Source organism: Watersipora subatra, chromosome 7, assembly GCF_963576615.1.
Source record: "Watersipora subatra chromosome 7, tzWatSuba1.1, whole genome shotgun sequence".
NCBI lineage: Eukaryota > Metazoa > Bryozoa > Gymnolaemata > Cheilostomatida > Watersiporidae > Watersipora > Watersipora subatra.
The window spans coordinates 55,664,098-55,683,686 of record NC_088714.1 but is presented as its reverse complement, the minus strand read 5'-3'; the positions used below and the strand labels follow the sequence as shown (position 1 = coordinate 55,683,686).

At 35.8% G+C, this 19,589-nt stretch overlaps 2 protein-coding genes across 4 annotated transcripts in view; one reads left to right on the top strand and one right to left on the bottom strand.

The window, feature by feature from the left end:
* Positions 1-3,257, top strand: part of LOC137399277 (UNC5C-like protein) — a 46,582-nt gene extending 43,325 nt beyond the window's left edge. For all 3 annotated transcript variants that reach the window (XM_068085310.1, XM_068085312.1, XM_068085311.1), the window contains exons 12-13: positions 1,190-1,342; positions 2,507-3,257. In XM_068085310.1, coding sequence (XP_067941411.1) covers positions 1,190-1,342; positions 2,507-2,701 — 348 coding nt within the window. In that variant the 3' untranslated portion in view covers positions 2,702-3,257. The remainder of the gene's footprint in view (positions 1-1,189; positions 1,343-2,506) is intronic.
* A 31-nt stretch (positions 3,258-3,288) lies between these two features.
* LOC137399278 (small ribosomal subunit protein uS5m-like) lies at positions 3,289-18,834 on the bottom strand. The gene is made up of 10 exons (XM_068085313.1): positions 18,702-18,834; positions 17,779-17,868; positions 17,040-17,165; positions 15,886-16,022; positions 14,195-14,288; positions 11,017-11,189; positions 9,474-9,594; positions 7,464-7,603; positions 4,754-4,904; positions 3,289-3,614 (listed from the first exon to the last, which is right to left on the bottom strand). The coding sequence occupies exons 1-10, from the start codon at positions 18,790-18,792 to the stop codon at positions 3,469-3,471; spliced, it is 1,269 nt and encodes a 422-aa protein (XP_067941414.1). The 5' UTR covers positions 18,793-18,834; the 3' UTR covers positions 3,289-3,468.
* Between the last annotated feature and the right edge of the window lie 755 nt (positions 18,835-19,589).

The following is a 19,589-nucleotide window of genomic DNA, read 5'->3' as shown; positions in this document are numbered from 1 at the left end:
AGTATGTCATTAGAAACTACTGTTCTGGCAACAGCAATTTGTTATTTCTTTTCAGTTAAATATTTCCTCGGTATTTTGGCAATTTCTCCAGAACTAATTGTTTAATTTGCTTGAAACTGCTGAATTATACTGACAATATACGTCTCATAAAGCGATCTAAATTTCGTAATGTTGCACAAACTGAAAAAACAAAAAATTACTGTTGTGTCAGCAGCCTTGTTTTTCATGTTTGGTCTGGTAGAAGTGTCCTATTTATTTTGGCAATATCTCAAGAAATAATAGTCTAATAACCTTGAAATTTTGAATTACATTGTTAACATGTTGCACAGAGTCATTAAAGTTTCATAATTCAACGTAAACTGAAGATATGGAAATGCAAACAGAACTAGCGTTCTATTGGCAGCCATTTTAAAATTGTTGCACGAATACAAGTGTCGCCAGTATTTTCGCCATAAAATGGCGAAAATGTTATCTGGAAAACTAATAGTTCAATTAACTTAAAAATTTGTAATTATACTAAATTCATACATGTATACCACACACTGCTACTAAAATTTTCTGTTTTGTAAACAGGAAGTACACGAAAACAAAGCGAAACTGGATCAGGATCCTAGGATCAGGAGGAAAAACATATTTCCGCGTTAACTTGGGCCCACTCTTCAAAGTGTTAAATTATTAACTTAAAATCACTTTAAATGTTTTTTATTTTTTTGCTGGCTATAATTTTATTCTAAACAAAAATGTTTTCCAAATTATGTAATGCCCGAAACATCAAAAAGGGCAACAGATAGTCATTGAAATCAAATAAGTGGTTTGACATATAACATTAGAAACACTTTTTACTATTAAGAGAATAAATATTATGTAGAACATAGTTAAAGGATAAAAAGCTATAATATTTTCAAAATAATTGTTAAAAATTGTATGTAATAATTTCACATCCCGAAAGCTGAGATAAATTGGAAATCTGTAGTTGTTACACAAAAAACAAAGACACAAACCATGTAAGATCTTGAAACTGTTAATTGGCGTAAAATAGAATTTACAAAGATGAAATGTTGGATGAAGATATGTGAAGCCTTCCAGAGAATTTTAAACGTGTGTAAAAATGACATGAAGCAGACTGTCACTAAGTGTAAATGCTTATAAAATGCATTTGTATTTCTCAAAAGAAGCTATATTGGTTTAGATGTCAAATGGAGTAACCAATGGGAAGAAGAGAAGCGTATTTAGTGAGAGCTTGAAATGGGACATAATCCTACTTCTGGATAAAGCTCATCCCGATGGTAACGACTGGAAGAAAATGGCCACAGAACTTGGACTTCCTCCTGATACTGTAAAGGTAGGATCATAAGACTGCTCATATTGGATTGTTTTTATTCAGCTCTGACCAATCAGACGAAGCCATTTTGCTGAGTCAGTATGAGTGATGCAGTTTAAAGACTTGTTTGTTTTTGGTCACCTCAACGATAATTTTTGGTAAACTGAGATAACATCATTTTACAATTCATTTAAAAAAAACAAGTACATTGTACATACTTCTTTGTTTGTCTCTGTCATCAGCTGCGTTATCATTAGCTTCTAAAGATCTCGGTCTATTCACTTTTTTATCTCGATAAAGTGACTGTACAGGCTGTGAGACCTCCGCAACAGTCTCATATAGTCAAACGCTGCTCTAAAAGGTTTCTTGAGTTCACATAGAGCTGTGCAGTTGCTGACCATATGGTCAGACTGCTACAGAACATCAGTTACTGTTAAATGGCTGCTCTCAATAAAAGGTTGACGTCATTACCGTGTCGTGTAGTCAACTCAGCAGCAGTTTTGCACCGTAAAACTACTGACTTTCACCTGCACAATGCATATTAGGCAAATGTAAAAATGAATAATGAAAATGTTTGGTCTGTGGAACCTTTGTGCCATAGCGCAGCAAAGTTGAACATCGCTCTTTTTTGGAACTAACCGACAGCAGCTGCTAGGGGCACAAGTTGCCATTTTATTGTTACTAGTCCTGGCAGTCAGTTGCAGGTGCTTTCAACTTGTTTGGGAAGCACATTTAAGCAAGGAAGGCCTCTAGTGGATCAAAATTGACTAAGTTTTGTAATTCTGCGAACAGTAAAGATTTCTTTGCACTATTTCACTCATTTTTAAGAGCTTCAGCTTAGGCAGTGTGACATTTAGTAAAATGGCATATTGAGATTCCCAAATTAATTCAGCGTTTAAGCTGGGCATAAACATCCCCTAATTGTATCAGCATAAACGCAAAGATTCAAAATGTTGAGTATTGATGGAAATAATTTAAAACACAAATAAATATACCAGAGTAATTTCTGCCAGCTTAATTTAGATATGGTTCTCTTGGCATAACCATTCGCCATTTCAATTGGTTTCCAGTAGGACAGTAATGTACCAAATTTAACGGCATGGTTCAAGTTTTTCATTCTAGTAACTTTCTGCTGCAAACAATTATTTGAAATTTCAATCTAACAATACTGCAATTAATGTTTAGGTGATGGAAGAATGCACCTCCCCAACTAAAGAGCTGCTCAGAGTATGGGAGGAGCACTCGCACGGTTGTATCAAATCATTTGTGGCCATGGCAGTTAAGATTCACAGGCTCGATGTAGCGGAGAAGATAGAAGAACACATCGGTAAACTCTACCTTGAGACATTGCCGAACCACAAGTGTGATGACCATTGTTGAGATGTGACATACCTGTACCATCTCACAGCAGAATAGTCTGTGATGTGAAAATAGTAACTATGGCAAAAAATCAAACATTATTAGTGGAACCATTTTGCCACATAAAAGGGACTATTCAGATGTTTTGTACTGAAATCAAATGCATCAATACTTGAGCACGCAGTTGTAACACGTACTACTGACTTTGTAATCAAAAGCCTGATTAAATATTTCATTCATGTATGTAACAGGATCTTTAACATTCTCATTTTTTAGCCTGCCGATTTTGTGCCGACATTTCCAGTCAGATTTTGGCTAGGCACAATTCTACCTGCGCGGTGTAACAACCATAGGCTATGCTTTCAAAGCTTTTTTTCATATTGAATGCATAAATCATGTATATTTATATTATTATGTCTGCAGAGTAATTCTAATTTTTTTATTTTTTATTCTAAAGCAGTAATGTATATTTTTCCATTAACAACTTTTTGCAATACTCAATGTTCTTATATGAAATACATTCATCAACTATGTTTAATTTAGATAACTAAATACATATTTCCATTAAATATGTGCAGTTAAAAACTGTTTCGCTCGAACCCTTTATTTACCTTATAGATACATTAAACACATAATGTAGGAAGGGTTTATGACAGAAGATATAACTATACACAAATTTAGTCCTAGCTTTCTGTGCAAGCGTTTCATAGAGGTACCAAAGTTGCAAATAGTCACTTATGGTCAAACTTATCGGCGGAAACACAACTCCAAAAACATGATGTACCCCTTCATTCAATAGCGGCAGCTTTCCTGAGTATCTGCAGATCAGCCTGGTTTCTCATCTTCTGAAATACTGTTCTATCTCGATGCTTGTATCTATTGGTCTTCTCAAAGAACGCTGGCAGTTTAGGCTTCCTCAGTATAGTCTTCCCATCTAATAAGAGTCAACTGGGATACTTAACCACTTAGAGTGGAGAGTGTACAGCCAACAAGAACTTCACAATTTTCATAAATAGCCAGATGACTCGATTCAATATTGCAAATAGATGATTTGCGATATATCACAATATTATTATGTAACAAAACTTAAAAAAAAACTGCTTTTTGTTTGCAATAATTGAAAGTTGAAGAAAGACTAAAAGGCCTATGCGTTTTAGTTCGAGTATTTCTCTCTCCGAAAATTGTCAGGTATTAGACAAATAGCCATTACGCGATTATATCGTTTATACGATTGGCAGTACATATCTCTTTAAATGGTGATGATTTTCAAATCGCCTAACTTAAAAATCGCCATATCGTCAAGCTCTTCAAACAACAAGGTGACCAAAACATCTGGATAATTGTTCAGGAATTTAACTCCTTCGCTACCAAACTAATTTTCTTACCAGAACACAAATATCTGGCAAAACTTAATATTTGACAAGGTAGCACATAAACTGTTATGACTTTTGAACCACACGGTCTATGAAAAATAGTTTGGTATCAAATTCGTAAGCATAAAATTTGACATCGGTTGAAATACATAAAAATGCCACAATTGTGCTGATTATAAACTCGGACAGTTTTTCAGCTATTTTCTCTTATACTGTGAGCGTGTTCGAGTCGGGTGAGTTATCAGTATTATTACAAAAGCATTTTGAATAATAGAAGGCGAGGCGATATAACATTTTGTGTAAAGTCTACGGAAACCGAACGAAGCGGCTTTTGGCCACACGCCAACACTGTGCAGAGTCATACGACGCTACTCATGGTACCCATAGTTAAAAGACCAAAGGCGATCATTTTTATTTCAAAACGAATATCTCAACTACAAAATTATGGAAAAGTTAATGTTTGTTCCCTTTCCGGAAACCTGATATGCTCTTCAGTTAGAAGGTTTGAGGATAAATTCATCTCTAATGATTTTGATTGGATAAAACAAACTGACATCGGTCGTACGTTCTATAATCTAACCTTCATGAAGAATGAAAACAGAAAGGGGCAGTCTAGCAAAAACCACAACATAAACTTTAAAACAATACAAAATTACAACTGCATAATAAACATAAAAAGAAAACGAATCAAGTCAAATACCCATGTAGTGACGCTCGATGGCAAAGTTTTCAATAGGAACATCATTGATCTCTCCATCACTCGGTTCAGCGAGAACAGTCGGTACTTTGTAGTTATCACTGAGCTCTACCACATAGTACTTTGTCTTGTCTGCAAGTTCCTGATGGGTTTCCTGAAATAGTACAAAGGGCAATATCAGACTTCTTTATTTTTTATCGAGGAAAGGAGACAGGGGAGGGGGATGGGGGGGCTTTTTAGGAGACCATGTCAGTTAGACAAAGCCCTCGTCTGGTATGTTCTCCTGTCAACTGTTAATATTACAACATTACAGAAAGTAGTGTGAACTTGAAAGTGTTAATCTTAGCTGTGACAACACGCTAAAATGTTACAGGAAGGTTTAGAGGAAGGTTCCACTAGACCACCTCATGCTACATGTCATCTTGTTTACCCAACTTCCTAAGCATCAAACACTAGCAATACTAAATCCAAAAAAGGTGGATTTCAAAGGTGGAGGTTCAATATTACCTCATAAATAGGGTCTCTAGGTGACAGGCTTCAGGCCAGAGTATTCTAAAACAATTTTAATATCGTTCTAACCGCAACACATGCACAAACAGCTGTTTTCGTTGAATGACCGCGTTATATCCTGGAGACCCCGTCGTGAAGCGATTCCTTCGAAAACAACCCCCAACCTTTGAACATCCATTGACAATAACTTGTAACTATAAGCTAGAAGATGACATCAACAAACACTTATATATCTGTCGCTTTGATGAAAAGTTGCCTTCCCTTAACAACCCGGTTATGTTCTGAAGATCCTGTCTGACGGGATTACCTCATGAAACCAACCCTCTACCCTTCCAGCCTTCGTAATAAATATTCTACTTGGTAGCAGGCTACTGTATAGCATATGTATAGGTTATTTACACTGTACAGTACTTCTTATCTTTTTTCTTTCTCTACTTCCTACTAGCTTTTTTATTAATAAATGTAGCCTTTTAAAAATAAATTAAATTTTAACTTTGTTTCATTAAGCTTTGCGTGTGTACGAACATATAAATAAATCTACCCATTCTTTATGTTTACTTTCATTGTATTTCTTTTTTTTATTTAGCATTTGTAGGCACAATAAGCCTTTTTTAATGTTTCAACTATAGCAAATATTAGCTTATAAATTTGACAACTTTCACAATGCAGTTGTCACTCCGAGTTCCTGTAAGGCGACCTCGCCATTAAATGAGAACCACTCGAATGTTACGTGTTTCACGCTAATTAATGTTTATTTATAACGGTTTGGAAACGGTTGCGGCACCCTTTCAACCTGCTGGATGGAAGTTTTGACAATTAGCCGGTTACTGAAAGCTAATGGCAATAGATAAAGGATGTGGAAACGGTAACAGTAACCTGTTGTATGTAGACTAGATATTGTTTTGACAACAAGAATGAGGAACTATGCTAGGTATTGACAATAACATATTCAACCATCTTCTACATTAACTGATAGCAAGTGTATCGTCATAGAAACACACCAGTATACTAACTGGTCAGAACAAAAAAGCTACACATTTTTAATCAAAAAAGCTACACACTTTAATATAAAAATATATACACAATATAAATACTATATACACATGTATATTATATATATATATATATATGTATATATGTATTTGTATAATATGTATTGTGTATATATGAACATCTGGTGTACAACCATGATTATCATTGTTACAAACAAGAACTAGCATCCATGTATATATCACCACTGGCTATATACGTAGATCCACTCAAAGTCTAAACAACATTTATAAATATATACTGGTTACCTATATATATACCTGGTTACCTATATATACCTGGTTACCTATATATATATACCTGGTTACCTATATATATACCTGGTTACCTATATATATACCTGGTTACCTATATATACTGGTTACCTATATATACCTGGTTACCTATATATACCTGGTTACCTATATATATACCTGGTTACCTATATATACCTGGTTACCTATATATACCCGGTTACCTATATATATACCTGGTTACCTATATATATACCTGGTTACCTATATATACCTGGTTACCTATATATATACCTGGTTACCTATATATACCTGGTTACCTATATATACCTGGTTACCTATATATACCTGGTTACCTATATATATACCTGGTTACCTATATATACTGGTTACCTATATATACCTGGTTACCTATATATATACCTGGTTACCTATATATACCTGGTTACCTATATATACCTGGTTAACTATATAGTTCAAAGGTCTCAATTAGTGGTTTAAGGGTTCTACTCAATCGTACAACTTTTTCAACAACTAATAGCTAACTTGTGTGCATATAGCTGAGTTATCAATAGCCTTATTTCTCCTGTGTTTGATAAGGGAATTAACATAAACCCCTCAATGGTTCAAACCGGCAAAACGCTTTTAGGCTTTGAGCCTGGTACACCAACAAGATTCAGGAGACAAATATTTCTGGACCAGCTTGTTATTTATTAACAGGTATTCAATAGAATTGTTCTAACCGCATCATCTGGTTATGTATTGTCATTATCGATGAAATTAGACTTGAGACAGTTTATTCAGCTAAAGCAATGCAGTGAATCAAATATTGTAGTCATTGGCCATAGTCAAATATTGTAGTCATTTTTTGTTCCTACAAAAACAAGGCTTATAGGTCATATATTCTGCACTCAACTTACCATTTTAAGCAGTCCACTGAGAAAAGCTTCAGTTACATTCTGAATATTTTTTGTACGTCCTTCAACCTTGACATATATATCTTTAATGCCAATGCAGGTCGCTATAGTCTTGATGGCCCTGTGACAGACGAGACCATGACCTAGAAATATAACGTACTTGTTATTGTTTCTGAGAGATACAGCTAGCAATATCCAAATATCGCTCATGGATTCCCAGCACATAACATACAGTGCTTACAGTGCTGTAGCAAATATTACTTACTATATAACAAAATGGCAATGATAAAGCAGGCCAAGTGAACCAATTGTCTCAATGATGGATGTTATGAAGATGCTTTAATAAAGCAAAGATCAATGATCAGGTACAACACCGCCATACAACATCTACCTTACTAAAGGAGTAGCCATAGACGCATCACAGACATCTATATTAATATATACACTTTGTCATTGTGCGTCTGTCTGTGTAACCGCTATGCATTAAGACGTTTTTGGTCACACAAACACATATGCTTCATGGCAAAACAACTTCCATAAAAGTAAGAGGTAGTGCTTGAATTGAGTTTTATTGAATTTTATTTTTAATCAAAACAATTTTTTAGCAATTGTCCAACTTGATGAAAAACAAAATTTAATATAACCATCACAACAAAGGCCGGTTCACACTATATCGCCGTTTGTCAGCGTTTCCTTTTCGGCGTTCATCGTCAATTATGTGAGCCGTGAATTAATGGTATCCACGAAGCATTGCGGACACGTCAGGAAAGTTTACAGCTGTCAAACTTTCCCGATATTTCGCCGAGCATCAACAACCACCTTTCAAATGTGATCTATTTCCGCGACGGTAATTCGCAGTCGTGGATAGAGCGATTTATTCATATCCGCTCATGATAGTCGCTGCGGGACTAGTTTTTTATTTCAGCCAGCGAAAACAAAGAGGTTTCTTCGCGAAAATTTAAAAAGATAAATGAAACCATTATTTCTTGATGCAAACACGGATGGGTATGTGATAGTGTGAAAATGATTATCATCGACGATCACCTATGTATTGTGGCGTCAACACCGAAATACTATGATATAGTCTGAACCAGCCTTTACTTCTAAGGAAGTTGTTTAGCTTTGACTAAATGTTTACGTATCTATATTAATACATCCAAGTTTGTCTGTGCGTCTGTCTGTCCGTTAGTCTGTGTGAATACTATGCGTTTTGTATGTTTTTGGTCTATTTCATCTAAACTTCACACCCATACGATCTGTGATTTCCTCCAGGTCGCTAAAAAATATTTGGCTTCAAAACTCTGCCTGGAGCCGGTGAAGCAGCCTCTTCAACACCCACCTGCTACCTATCTAATTAAAAATAAAAGAAATCCCTTGCATCACCTGGTTTACAGCTAGTTGTCTCTGAACGCTGTCATTAATACTAGAATACAGGCTTAAGCTTCAAAGGCTATCATGAAATAACAACAATGTATTACATTTTAATAACACTATATATAATATTTAGTGTTATTACTAAATAACACTAAATATTATATATAGTGTTATTTAGTAATAACACTAAATATTATACTATACTAATATATCACAATAAGAACTTTATTGATAGATATCAGATAAATAAAGTCATTGAAATTATCTCTGCAGCAACTTACGAACACTTTATATTTATTAGATAATATATTGTAGGTGTCGATAAAGTAGCTGTCATCAGTTTCACAAGTGACAGCTGTTCAAGAGATTCACAGCGTTTCTCGCAAATTAAATAATAGAAACAATAGGTGATGACAATATTATTATAAAGAGGAATAATAATTGTAACCATAGCACTCAACCATGGATACAATAGTATATACTTGAGTAGCATTAATAATAATTATTATTATTCAATGAATAACATGGTTTAAAGGAAATAAATAAAGAAAGGCTTATGGATTCATAACTAATTTAGACTCCAACAAGGTTTAGCATTCTAAGCAAAAGCAAAGAGGCAGCAATAAACAGCCGACTCACCTTCTGGCATCGGAGTGGCAAATATTCTTGTAGCACCAACTTCGGAGTAAAATGGATGCCATATGGTTCTATTGTCTTTTAAATTAATATATTGCAGCTTCTGGCCAGCAACGTTCTTAGCCTATGGAAAAGGTGGTCTTAAATTTTAAACGTTGCAATTAAAAAGCTGCAATTAAAATCTTGGGTTGAAAAAAATCCCTTGAGCTCATAAAAAATAATTAAAATAAATCTTACCTGAAATTAAGCACATATCATGGAAGATGATGACAATCTGTTAGTTTTAAGGAAATATAAACATGTTAAAGAATCATCTTTTCTTACCATCAATAATAAAGAGAGAACAACTACCAAAAGCATATGAGTAATCTTCTAAAAGCTGGCTCGCACTGTATTTCGGCAGTGTGAATAAGTATTCAAGTCTAAGTATTACGGCACTGTATAAGTATGTCGGCGTTAATCACACAATACTTCGGCGATTGTCTGTGATAACAACGTTCACACTATCACAAACCCACCCGCGTTTACATCAGCGAATTGTCCGCGACACTGTGTCCTCATTACGCAACGTGGTCTCGGAAACCATGAAATCCTAGTCTCGCAGCAACTATCATGAAAAGAAATTTACAACAGCCATTCACAACTCAGAACAGCCATTCACAACACAGAACAGCCATTCACAACACAGAACAGCCATTCACAACTCAGAACAGCCATTCACAACTCAGAACAACCATTCACAACTCAGAACAGCCACTCACAACTCAGAACAGCCATTCACAACTCAGAACAGCCATTCACAACCCAGAACAACCATTCACAACCCAGAACAACCATTCACAACTCAGAACAGCCATTCACAACTCAGAACAGCCATTCACAACTCAGAACAGCCATTCACAACTCAGAACAGCCATTCACAACTCAGAACAGCCATTCACAACTCAGAACAGCCATTCACAACTCAGAACAGCCATTCACAACACAGAACAGCCATTCACAACTCAGAACAGCCACTCACAACTCAGAACAGCCATTCACAACTCAGAACAGCCATTCACAACTCAGAACAGCCACTCATAACTCAAAACAACCATTAACCATCACGGAAGTGGTACACACTGCACAGGCTGTTGTGAATGCTTGATGAACTATCAGGCAACTTTGACAGCTGCAATATTTTTTATAGTATTCGCATTGCCTCGACAATTTCATGGATTTACGGTGCAAATAATCAACAAAGAATTGTCGAGAGAAAAACCCTGACATACAGCGACACACTGTGTACCAGCCTTATCATCTGCTTTGTTTAGACACATTTAAGCGAGTGTCAGTGGTATCTAGATACATCAGCAAGAGCAACACAACTTCTAAACCAGAGAAAACATTCGCTGCAACCACTGCTGACATCAGGAGGTAAACAGTCACAGAAAAAAATGGAAAAATGTAATTCTACTGAGTTTTTTATCAACAATTTTTTAATAAAGTCACACCGCTTACAAACTTAGCATGAATGCTCGAGAAACATAGAGCAATGTAAACCAACCTTCCTGATAGCTGGACTCGCGAGACTCGACCTTGCCACAGCAGTTCCAATCAACCCCTTTCCATTACCGACAGCGACAAGAGCGCTGTGACTGTGTTTTCTGCCCAGGTGACCGGTCATGTGACAAACCACCTTAAACTCGAGCACTCGTGAATCAAAGCCATCGAACGTATCTAGAAACAATGTATTACGAGTGATACCTGATGTATAGCAAATATGATTTGGGAGACTGTCAATGAATGGGAGCTCGAACCTCACATCTGGAAGCAGACAATGGAAGCTTGCATGTCTGCATATATTGTAAGATCATCATAGTATAGCTAGCCCTTACTTAACGACCAGTTTAAATTCTGAAGATCCTGTCGTTAAGCAATTTCATTGTTAAACAATCCTCCGTGAAAGTCTATTGCATTCCCTATTCACACTGTATTTTTCCCCTTTTCCCTACTCCCTATTTGCTTCTTTAGAATTAAGTGTAAACTTGTAAGTACATCAAATTTGAGCTTATTCTGTTTCATTAAAAGTTTACTTGCAACAAAATTCACATTACAGTTATTCGGTACCAAAAGATTCATCATGTCTTACTCTGTTGTGTTGTAAGTGCAAAATATGTAGAAATGTGATTACAAGCTCTTAAAAGCTAAAAAAACGAACAGTTAATCGCAGCCATCACAAAAGCGCCGTAGATTAGAATCTCTCTCCAAAATGGCTCAAATGCGACGTAATTGAACACGATGGCTTCTGTTTACACTTTCATCAAAATATTTTCACAAATATACTTCACGCATTCGATAAAACCATGTCTATCGTCCTTACGTGTCTATTTCATCATCATTGTAATGCTGTCACTTTGAGCACTTATACATGTATCTCAAAACCTAGCATAAAAATTAGTTTAATTTTTGCAAGTCAAAGATTTTGGGCTACCATAGAGTACATTGTGGTAAATGTAATGTATTTTTACCTATTCTTTATGTTCATTTTCTTGGCATTTCTCTTCTTATGTAGCATTTGTACATACCATAATATCATAACTGTAATGCTTCAACTACGGCTGATATTAGTCTAACACCCGATACTGTATGTGCATAAAAACAAAGTCGCAACTAACATACATGTGTAATATCCATACATATATAGTCAATTTAATAATTTCATGAAATATATTATCTTTCTCTTTTCATTCTGCATCTGAATGAATAGTCTTAACAGTTTGTACAATTTTTCACATAGTTACTCAAAATCGTCGTTAAGTGAGCTGTCGTTATAGGTGAACTTACACGAAACGAAAAGTTATCAAAATGTGTCAAAGGTTTTTCTACCATTTGCGATTCTTTATGATGTTTGAGGTGATCTGACTGCCAGGAAGTTTCACGAATACAATCGACAAAAATTGATTGTGGTTGAAGCGCTCTGGTCAAACAAAAGTGCAAGTATGGCATCCATAGTTGCGAAGGCTGACAGAACAGAGATACGGAATGTTGCTACTTGAACGCATCAGCAGATATCAATAACAAGAGAGACAGGCTGCCAAGCCACTGGTGACGTCATTTCGTCATGTATTTTTCTTCTGAGAAATTCAACCGCCATCAAGTTTTATCAATTTTAAACTTAAAACATCCTGGCAGTCAGATCACCTCAAACATCAAAAACAATCGCAAATGATAGAAAATACTGATAATTTCTGATAAAATCAACACAAATTTTGGGTTAGTTCATCTTTAAGAGAAGCCCAAATAGTAAAGTATAAATAAGATTCAAAGAGTACTAGTAGTGAGAGCCAAAGAGCAGAGTATAACAGAGCCAATCGAATAGTTTTTTTTAGTCCAATCTTTTTAGTTTTTCCTGATACCATAACTTGAAATAACAGTTTTTTGTGAATTTCTTATTGAAAAATTTGAGGCACTATTTATAATTATATAAACATTAATTAACAAAACAAGGGAAACAATACATTTTTAAAAAGTTGTGGGAATGACTACTCTGACTCAATTCAGATAGATATACTCTGTAGAAGGCTGTAACTAAATGACGAAAAAACTTAGTAATATAATCAGTCCTAATATATGGCAGGTTCTGTTAGAATACGTGTCCTTAACGGAGTACCATCTTGCTAGGATACGGTTAAGAACAGAGCATGGTAATACTATGTGTGAGTGGAATAACGGTGTAGCAGAAGACAACTACTTTAAAAAATGTAAAAGAGCGAGGCATGGTAGTTTTACAATTAGCTATTGAAGCTGAGCAGCTTACACTTAATATTTTATCGTCATCTCTCGGCAACTTATCCCTAAGCTGCTAATGTAGGCTGCTTAGATAGCATATCGTTAGGTTAAACTCAGAACCGAGAACCAGAACTGATCTCACAAAATGATGTGTACGAGTTCTCTACCTAAGGCTAATATATACATTTAACTGCGCTGTTTGATATGAGAATGTTTCACTTAGTACAACAGTCAAGGTTGTTAATAATAAAATATAGCTACATAACGTGATACCTAGTGCTGATATCATTGCGGTATGATTTGCATAACACTCTACATGAGGCTGCTATCAAAAGGTCTACTAGTATTAGGAGTGTCAGCATAGCTGATGACTACAGAGCATAACTGCTGGCAGTCATCACCCAAAAGCATCACAGAAAACAAAAGAAATATATTTTGCTAAATTCTACTTTGTCATAGTGCCTGTCGATTAGTTTGCTATGGTTAGTAAATGCTATGGTTTTCCACAATTTTTGGCCGATTTCATCCAAACTTAACACGCACATGCAATATGTCTTTCGTCCCATCGCTAAAATATTTGGTTCCAAAACCCTGTCTAGTACTTGGTTAAACAATCACCCACAGGCTATCTAAATGAAAATGAAAAATCCCGGTCAACGGATTTACTGAGATGGAAATAACTTTAGTCAAACACGTTTTTTGCTGTTCCATATTTCGGCATTATTAAAAAATAAATATAAATTTCAGAGTTACCTTTTATGAGATTTAAATATTTATACATTATGCTGCAACTATGCTCACTCGTCTTTGCCAATCTAAACGATCACCGTATTTACTTCTGGCATTTCTGGTCCTTTACAAAAAAAAACAAATTTAGAGAGTGCACTGAAGGAGACCATAAATCCTGGGCCAAAACAGATACCAAGAGAAGGTACAAACATAAGGGTACTCACAGCCTTGGTGTTTGTGCGGCTTGCCGGCGGATACGCCTGCCATCTTTCTGCCAGACCAACCTCTTTCCAATGGAAAACTCTTCATCCTCACAAACTAAAATCCAAATAGAGCAACTAAAACTTCAGTAGAAGCCCCTTAACTCTTTTCGACAAATAAAAAACTGCCAAAAGTAAAATGTACAGTTAAACCCACTAAATCTTCTGCACCGCCGAGTCTACCGTAAATAAGGTAGGCCTACTGTTTTTAAAATACTCTCTACTCTCGACTGGACAGTGAGATGCAGCTGTAGCAGTATTGATTACACAAAGTTAAGCCTGGTTCTCACCCCACCGTGAACAGCCGGCGGTGTGCTTGTGGTTTTCAGTGGTCCTCGAGGAGGCTGCATGTTTTCAGCGCCTACGGTACTGGCAATGATCATACAATTAAATAATTGTCAACGATATCTTTTCTGGAGTTAAGATATTACATATGTTTCCGAGTCAAGGTAGTATTAACTCCTTTAGTCCTGGGGAAAAAGTCGGTGTATTGCTAAATTTTATCCCAAACCCTTCGTGGAAATTGTATGAACAACGCATTCTGGAAATGCGTGCTGCCAGTGCACAGTGCTTTTACCGGCGACATCCTGTAACTTACGCCTGAAACCATAGAAAAGTTTAACTTGCTGAACTTTGCCGGCGGCCATCACCAGCAGAAAAATTTTTGCCGGCCAACTGGTTCTTGGCAGTCACCGGTTGTACCATCGCTGCTCTTTACGGTGGGATGAGAACCTTAATAAATTTGGCAAATTATGTATTTGAGAGTTGTGTTCTCACAAAAAATGACTGACAACTCTAGTAAATAGCTTTAAGGCACGAAGCTATACAGTAGACACTAGACACTCCTACAAAGTAAATAATCTGTTTTGGAAACGTGTACCTACGTTTTACGGAGTTTGTGTTATACGAACAGTAAAATACATGTAAATTGCCTAATCAGTTCCATCTTCCCAAACTCCCGTATTGATCCTTGAAGCAGAAAAAAGACTAGAGTCCACCCTTTAATTTAATGACTTTATTGTAACTAGCATTATTGGTTTGTATCAATAACTTTTTTCCTTCTTATCACGTTCACCCGATTCATGGTCCATCTTAGCAGTAATTCTACTGCTAAGATGAGTTGAGAACACATACCTTCTATGTAAACTTACTTTGAATTTTTCTTTTATTCTAAACAGCAAAGTCTATGTTTCAAAAGGAAAACAATACAAATGTTTTGTGGCTAAAACAAAAATATAATTTTACTATAATAAGAGCGGTGTCTATAAGTCTGTCCGTCGAGCAGGTTCAAGTTTAAAATAAAAGATAGCTTCCAACAATACTCCAGCTAGCAACATTAAGATTGGTGGACTGACACTCCGACCGAATACTTGCACAGCTATCAATTATCTGTGTTTTATCGACACAAATGTCAAGTTCTCTTGGCGAACTACACTGTCAGGGAGCTAGTATATATAACAAAGATAATAAAAAATACATCGTTTTATCTCTCAAGTGGGACAAAAAGACATTATTCAAATCGAATTTGTGAACTGAAGACGACTTCACACTTTACGTTACACGGAGTCTGTACGCCATACGAAGCAAAAGCTTCACATAAATTTTTTACATTAAATGGAATTTATGTTATAAGACCATCTACAGTATTTATTTACCTTATTTGCTTTGTTTCGAATTTCAAGGAGCCGCTCAGATTCTCCAGGTGGTTTTTCCACTTCCACCATCTTAACTACAGTATTTCCTGCCATGAGCTTCGAGTTGAGACCAGGATACAAGAAGTTTTTTGATTTGGCTGCAGAAAACAAGATTTTAGAGTTTTAGGCAAATTTTCCAGACATTTCTTAGGCAGACCTACAACTATATAGTCTTCATAACTATTCATCTTAATAAAATCACTGCAATAAACCAGAAATGTTGTATGCTCTGTGGCCAATGTAGCAGACTTGGATAAATAGGGTGAACGATTGAGTGTTACCAAGTAATAATGCTTGTAAAACAAACCAAACCTTTGTTATGATAGGCCAGCTGGTAAATAATATACATAAAATCACAAGCTAAATTAAGATAGCTTTCAGCCGATAAATAAACCCTAATATATTATGACACACCTACACATTTAAAAAAATGCATTCCAGTCTGTTTACTGAAGTTTCAGATCACCTAATTTCTGTAGCTGAGTTGAGCAATCGCCGTGTTTCAACACATGGGATTATAAATCAAAGGATTCGTTATTGTTTGGTAGAAATAAGTGAATATGTGTGTTCATACACTGAGAGTGCAGAGGTAGCCAAATTTCATAAATTTTATGGCTATGTTTGAACTGAACTAGGTTCACGGGTTATGTTAAGGAGCATATTTTAGGTGTTTAGTCCATTATAGAAGTTTCCATGATGCCAGCGACTCCCTTTTGAGGTTATTTGTATTTTAAAATTGACTGGTAGCCAATCTCTACGATTGTAATGTTAAATAAGAATTATGACAAATAAATTTCATACTATAGCAAATCCAAACTAATATGAAGGAACACAGTAGAAATATAACAAGTGGACCAAGCATGATATCATTCACAACTGATATCTTTGATATGTACCATTTTTATTCAATGTTTTTCACAAACATTAAATAAAATCCTTCCTTGAAGAACCAAATCTTCATGTTTCTGTAAATTTAAGGATCTCACAAGGACTCTAGCCTATGAGCAAAATGACTGACTTTGTATTCTAAAGACATCGAGCGACCTTTAAATGAGTTTTGACAGTCGCTTGTTACGTCTTTATCAATATCAAACTCTGACCTATAAAATACTTACAGTAGCCTAAGAACTTTCCAGCATGAATATTAGCTTGTTTCCTTGCGGAGCCACGCTTCCCTCTACCTTTCTTCTTGCCAGCATTACTAACTCCAAGCGCTCCTGCCCAGAGCTGATCCAATGGCACTATATAAACACAACAAACCTCAAGAATTACAAAAGGAGTGGTAAAGATTCCTTCTGCAGCTCTTGCGTGTATTATATCATTAAAAGAGTGGACATCAAAAAGTTGATCAAAGAAATTTTATTCTCATGCAGCCAATTCAAGGCAAGATTGGCATAGAAATTCAGCTTTCTATAACCATGTCTCCGTTGCGTTATCTGCAAGTTAGAAACGGCAAAAACTCGCAAGCGAAGCAAGTTTTGTTACTCACATCGTTTCTGAATGTTTCATGCTTGCGAAAGATGAAAACAGCGATTGACGAATGATGCTCAGAAAAATGTCGCTCAAGCTATTCCATTTTAAACGTTACCATATTTTAGCCATTCCTAATTCGATTGGAGCAGTTGCGCGTGGGCCGATTTGACCTCAGATGCAGAAATCCTTATTTTTCTGGACAAATCGCCTGCATTAATCCACAATGCCCGAATTTAAACACTTTCCGCAGGGTCTCTCAATGTGCCCACACCTCCAAATCCACATTATCCGCACTATGAAAACAAAGTATGGGAGGCCTAAAGACAATATGAAAGTTTTTAAATAAACTAAGACAAAACAAGTGAATGCTTGTTCACTTACTGTTGGTGAACGTTGAGCCAGATCTGATGGAAGTTCTGGTCAGCTGTAGAGTGAGTTCACCAATATCTAGCGGCTTAGTCGTAACCAGTCCTGCAAATGTATACTACTTTTTGATTCATTGCAACAAACTTATTGTGACAAATATTAGAGATGAAACTTCTGCAATTTTTCGAGTTATGTGAAAAACTCTGATTGCTCTCAGAACTCTTTCATCAAACTATTATACGTGATTATAAACCATGTAATAAACCTGTAGAAAGAATATCAAGAATGAAAACTCAAAGAATTTAAAGTTCTCATTATATAAATAAAATACCTTATTTACTGTTGACTAACAGTTATGAGAGATTTAGGCTAGATTCTAGAAGATAGCTAGAGATTTTAGCCCTTTACAATTCTCAGGTATGAAGTAGTCAAGCAAATGTAAATCGCTTGCTTAAAATTCACATCAAAACTCAACGTGACAAATTAAATAGTTCGTAATTTAAGTTTTATTTTAAAGGCTGTTATGATGGATGATTTAGTAAAACTCGGTATGTGAACTTGACTTCTAAAACTATCTCTCTTTTTTCTAAAGCCACAAACATGCACTGCCCTTTGGTTTTGACCTTCAGCAAAAATGTTGAGACCAATATTCACAACATAGATCACAGAATAAAATCGATCAGCCCGAGTTCCAACCGAAATCACTAGTAGTTTGTTGATCATTATCCATTACATATATATATATATTTACTTCAAGTGATCATACTGACATGAGGCTAGTTCATAGACCCGCTAGTAAATTGACCCAATAAATAACACACAGAACTGATTTACACTATGACTATAAACCCCAGCTAGCATCTGCAATGAAATATTTCCTTAACCATGGTATAAACAGTATGCAGGGTCATCAAATGAGCAAAATGAAATACGATCACCTGTTTGAGGCTGCTGAGCCTTGCATACGCATGTCTTCAATAATGATCCGGCAGCATTCTTCATGAGAAGAGAGTGTTTTAGCAGACTCATGTTTTCGCCTGTTCTACAACTTGATCTTGGACATGCTCAGTGGACACTGAAACACCAGCAACTGTCGTTCACTAGCAAATATGGTAGTGGAAGACATGGTATAAGTGGAATAAGTGTACATGTCCTAATAAGCAATCAATACAACTCAATCACACAACAAAAGTGATTTTACGCTTGCTGATTTTTAACACAAAAACCTCAAGATTTAGATTTGGCACAATTTTTCTTCCCACATTTAAGGTGAAAACACACTAGGCGATGTTCAGAGCGATATCTAGCGCTAATCTGCGCTAGAATTCCCTCAGCGTGCTCATGCAGAGCGATAACATTAGACTTTCTCTACACAACTTTATCGCTAGCGAGATGCATTTCGATTGGTTAGTTTTTACCAGAATGCAATTTTATGGCGGTAATTATTTCTTATCAATGTTCTCCAACATACAGCAGCGACAATTGGCTATTTTGTTACGATTGAAACATCTTCAGAATGAACACTGAATTGTTCATAAATTTAATAATAGCACTCCCAGTCCTGTGCACCATAACAAACAAAAAAACCGAGTTGAAAACCAGCATCTGGAGTCAATCGTTGCGCAGGTTGGCCATCTTGAGAACAGTAAATATTTAATAAACCATAAAAAAACCACTACAGAATAAAAAATGTATAAAAAGAGTAAAAAATACTACAGTTAAAAATACAACAATCGTTTTTTCTCATGTCTTCTTGTAGTGTAGGCAGTGTACAATCCGTGAAAGTGAGATAGGTTTAATAACAAATGCGTAACTTGTTTACGTTG

Bases quoted from the DNA above. Each gene is read 5' to 3' on its own strand.
- LOC137399278 (XM_068085313.1), bottom strand. From the start codon at position 18,792: ATGAGTCTGCTAAAACACTCTCTTCTCATGAAGAATGCTGCCGGATCA. The intron at 14,289-15,885 runs GTAAATAAATAC...TTTGGATTTTAG, and splicing joins TTCGAAACAAAGCAAATAAG to TTTGTGAGGATGAAGAGTTT. The intron at 3,615-4,753 runs GTATTTGACTTG...GACTCTTATTAG, and splicing joins CATCGAGCGTCACTACATGG to ATGGGAAGACTATACTGAGG.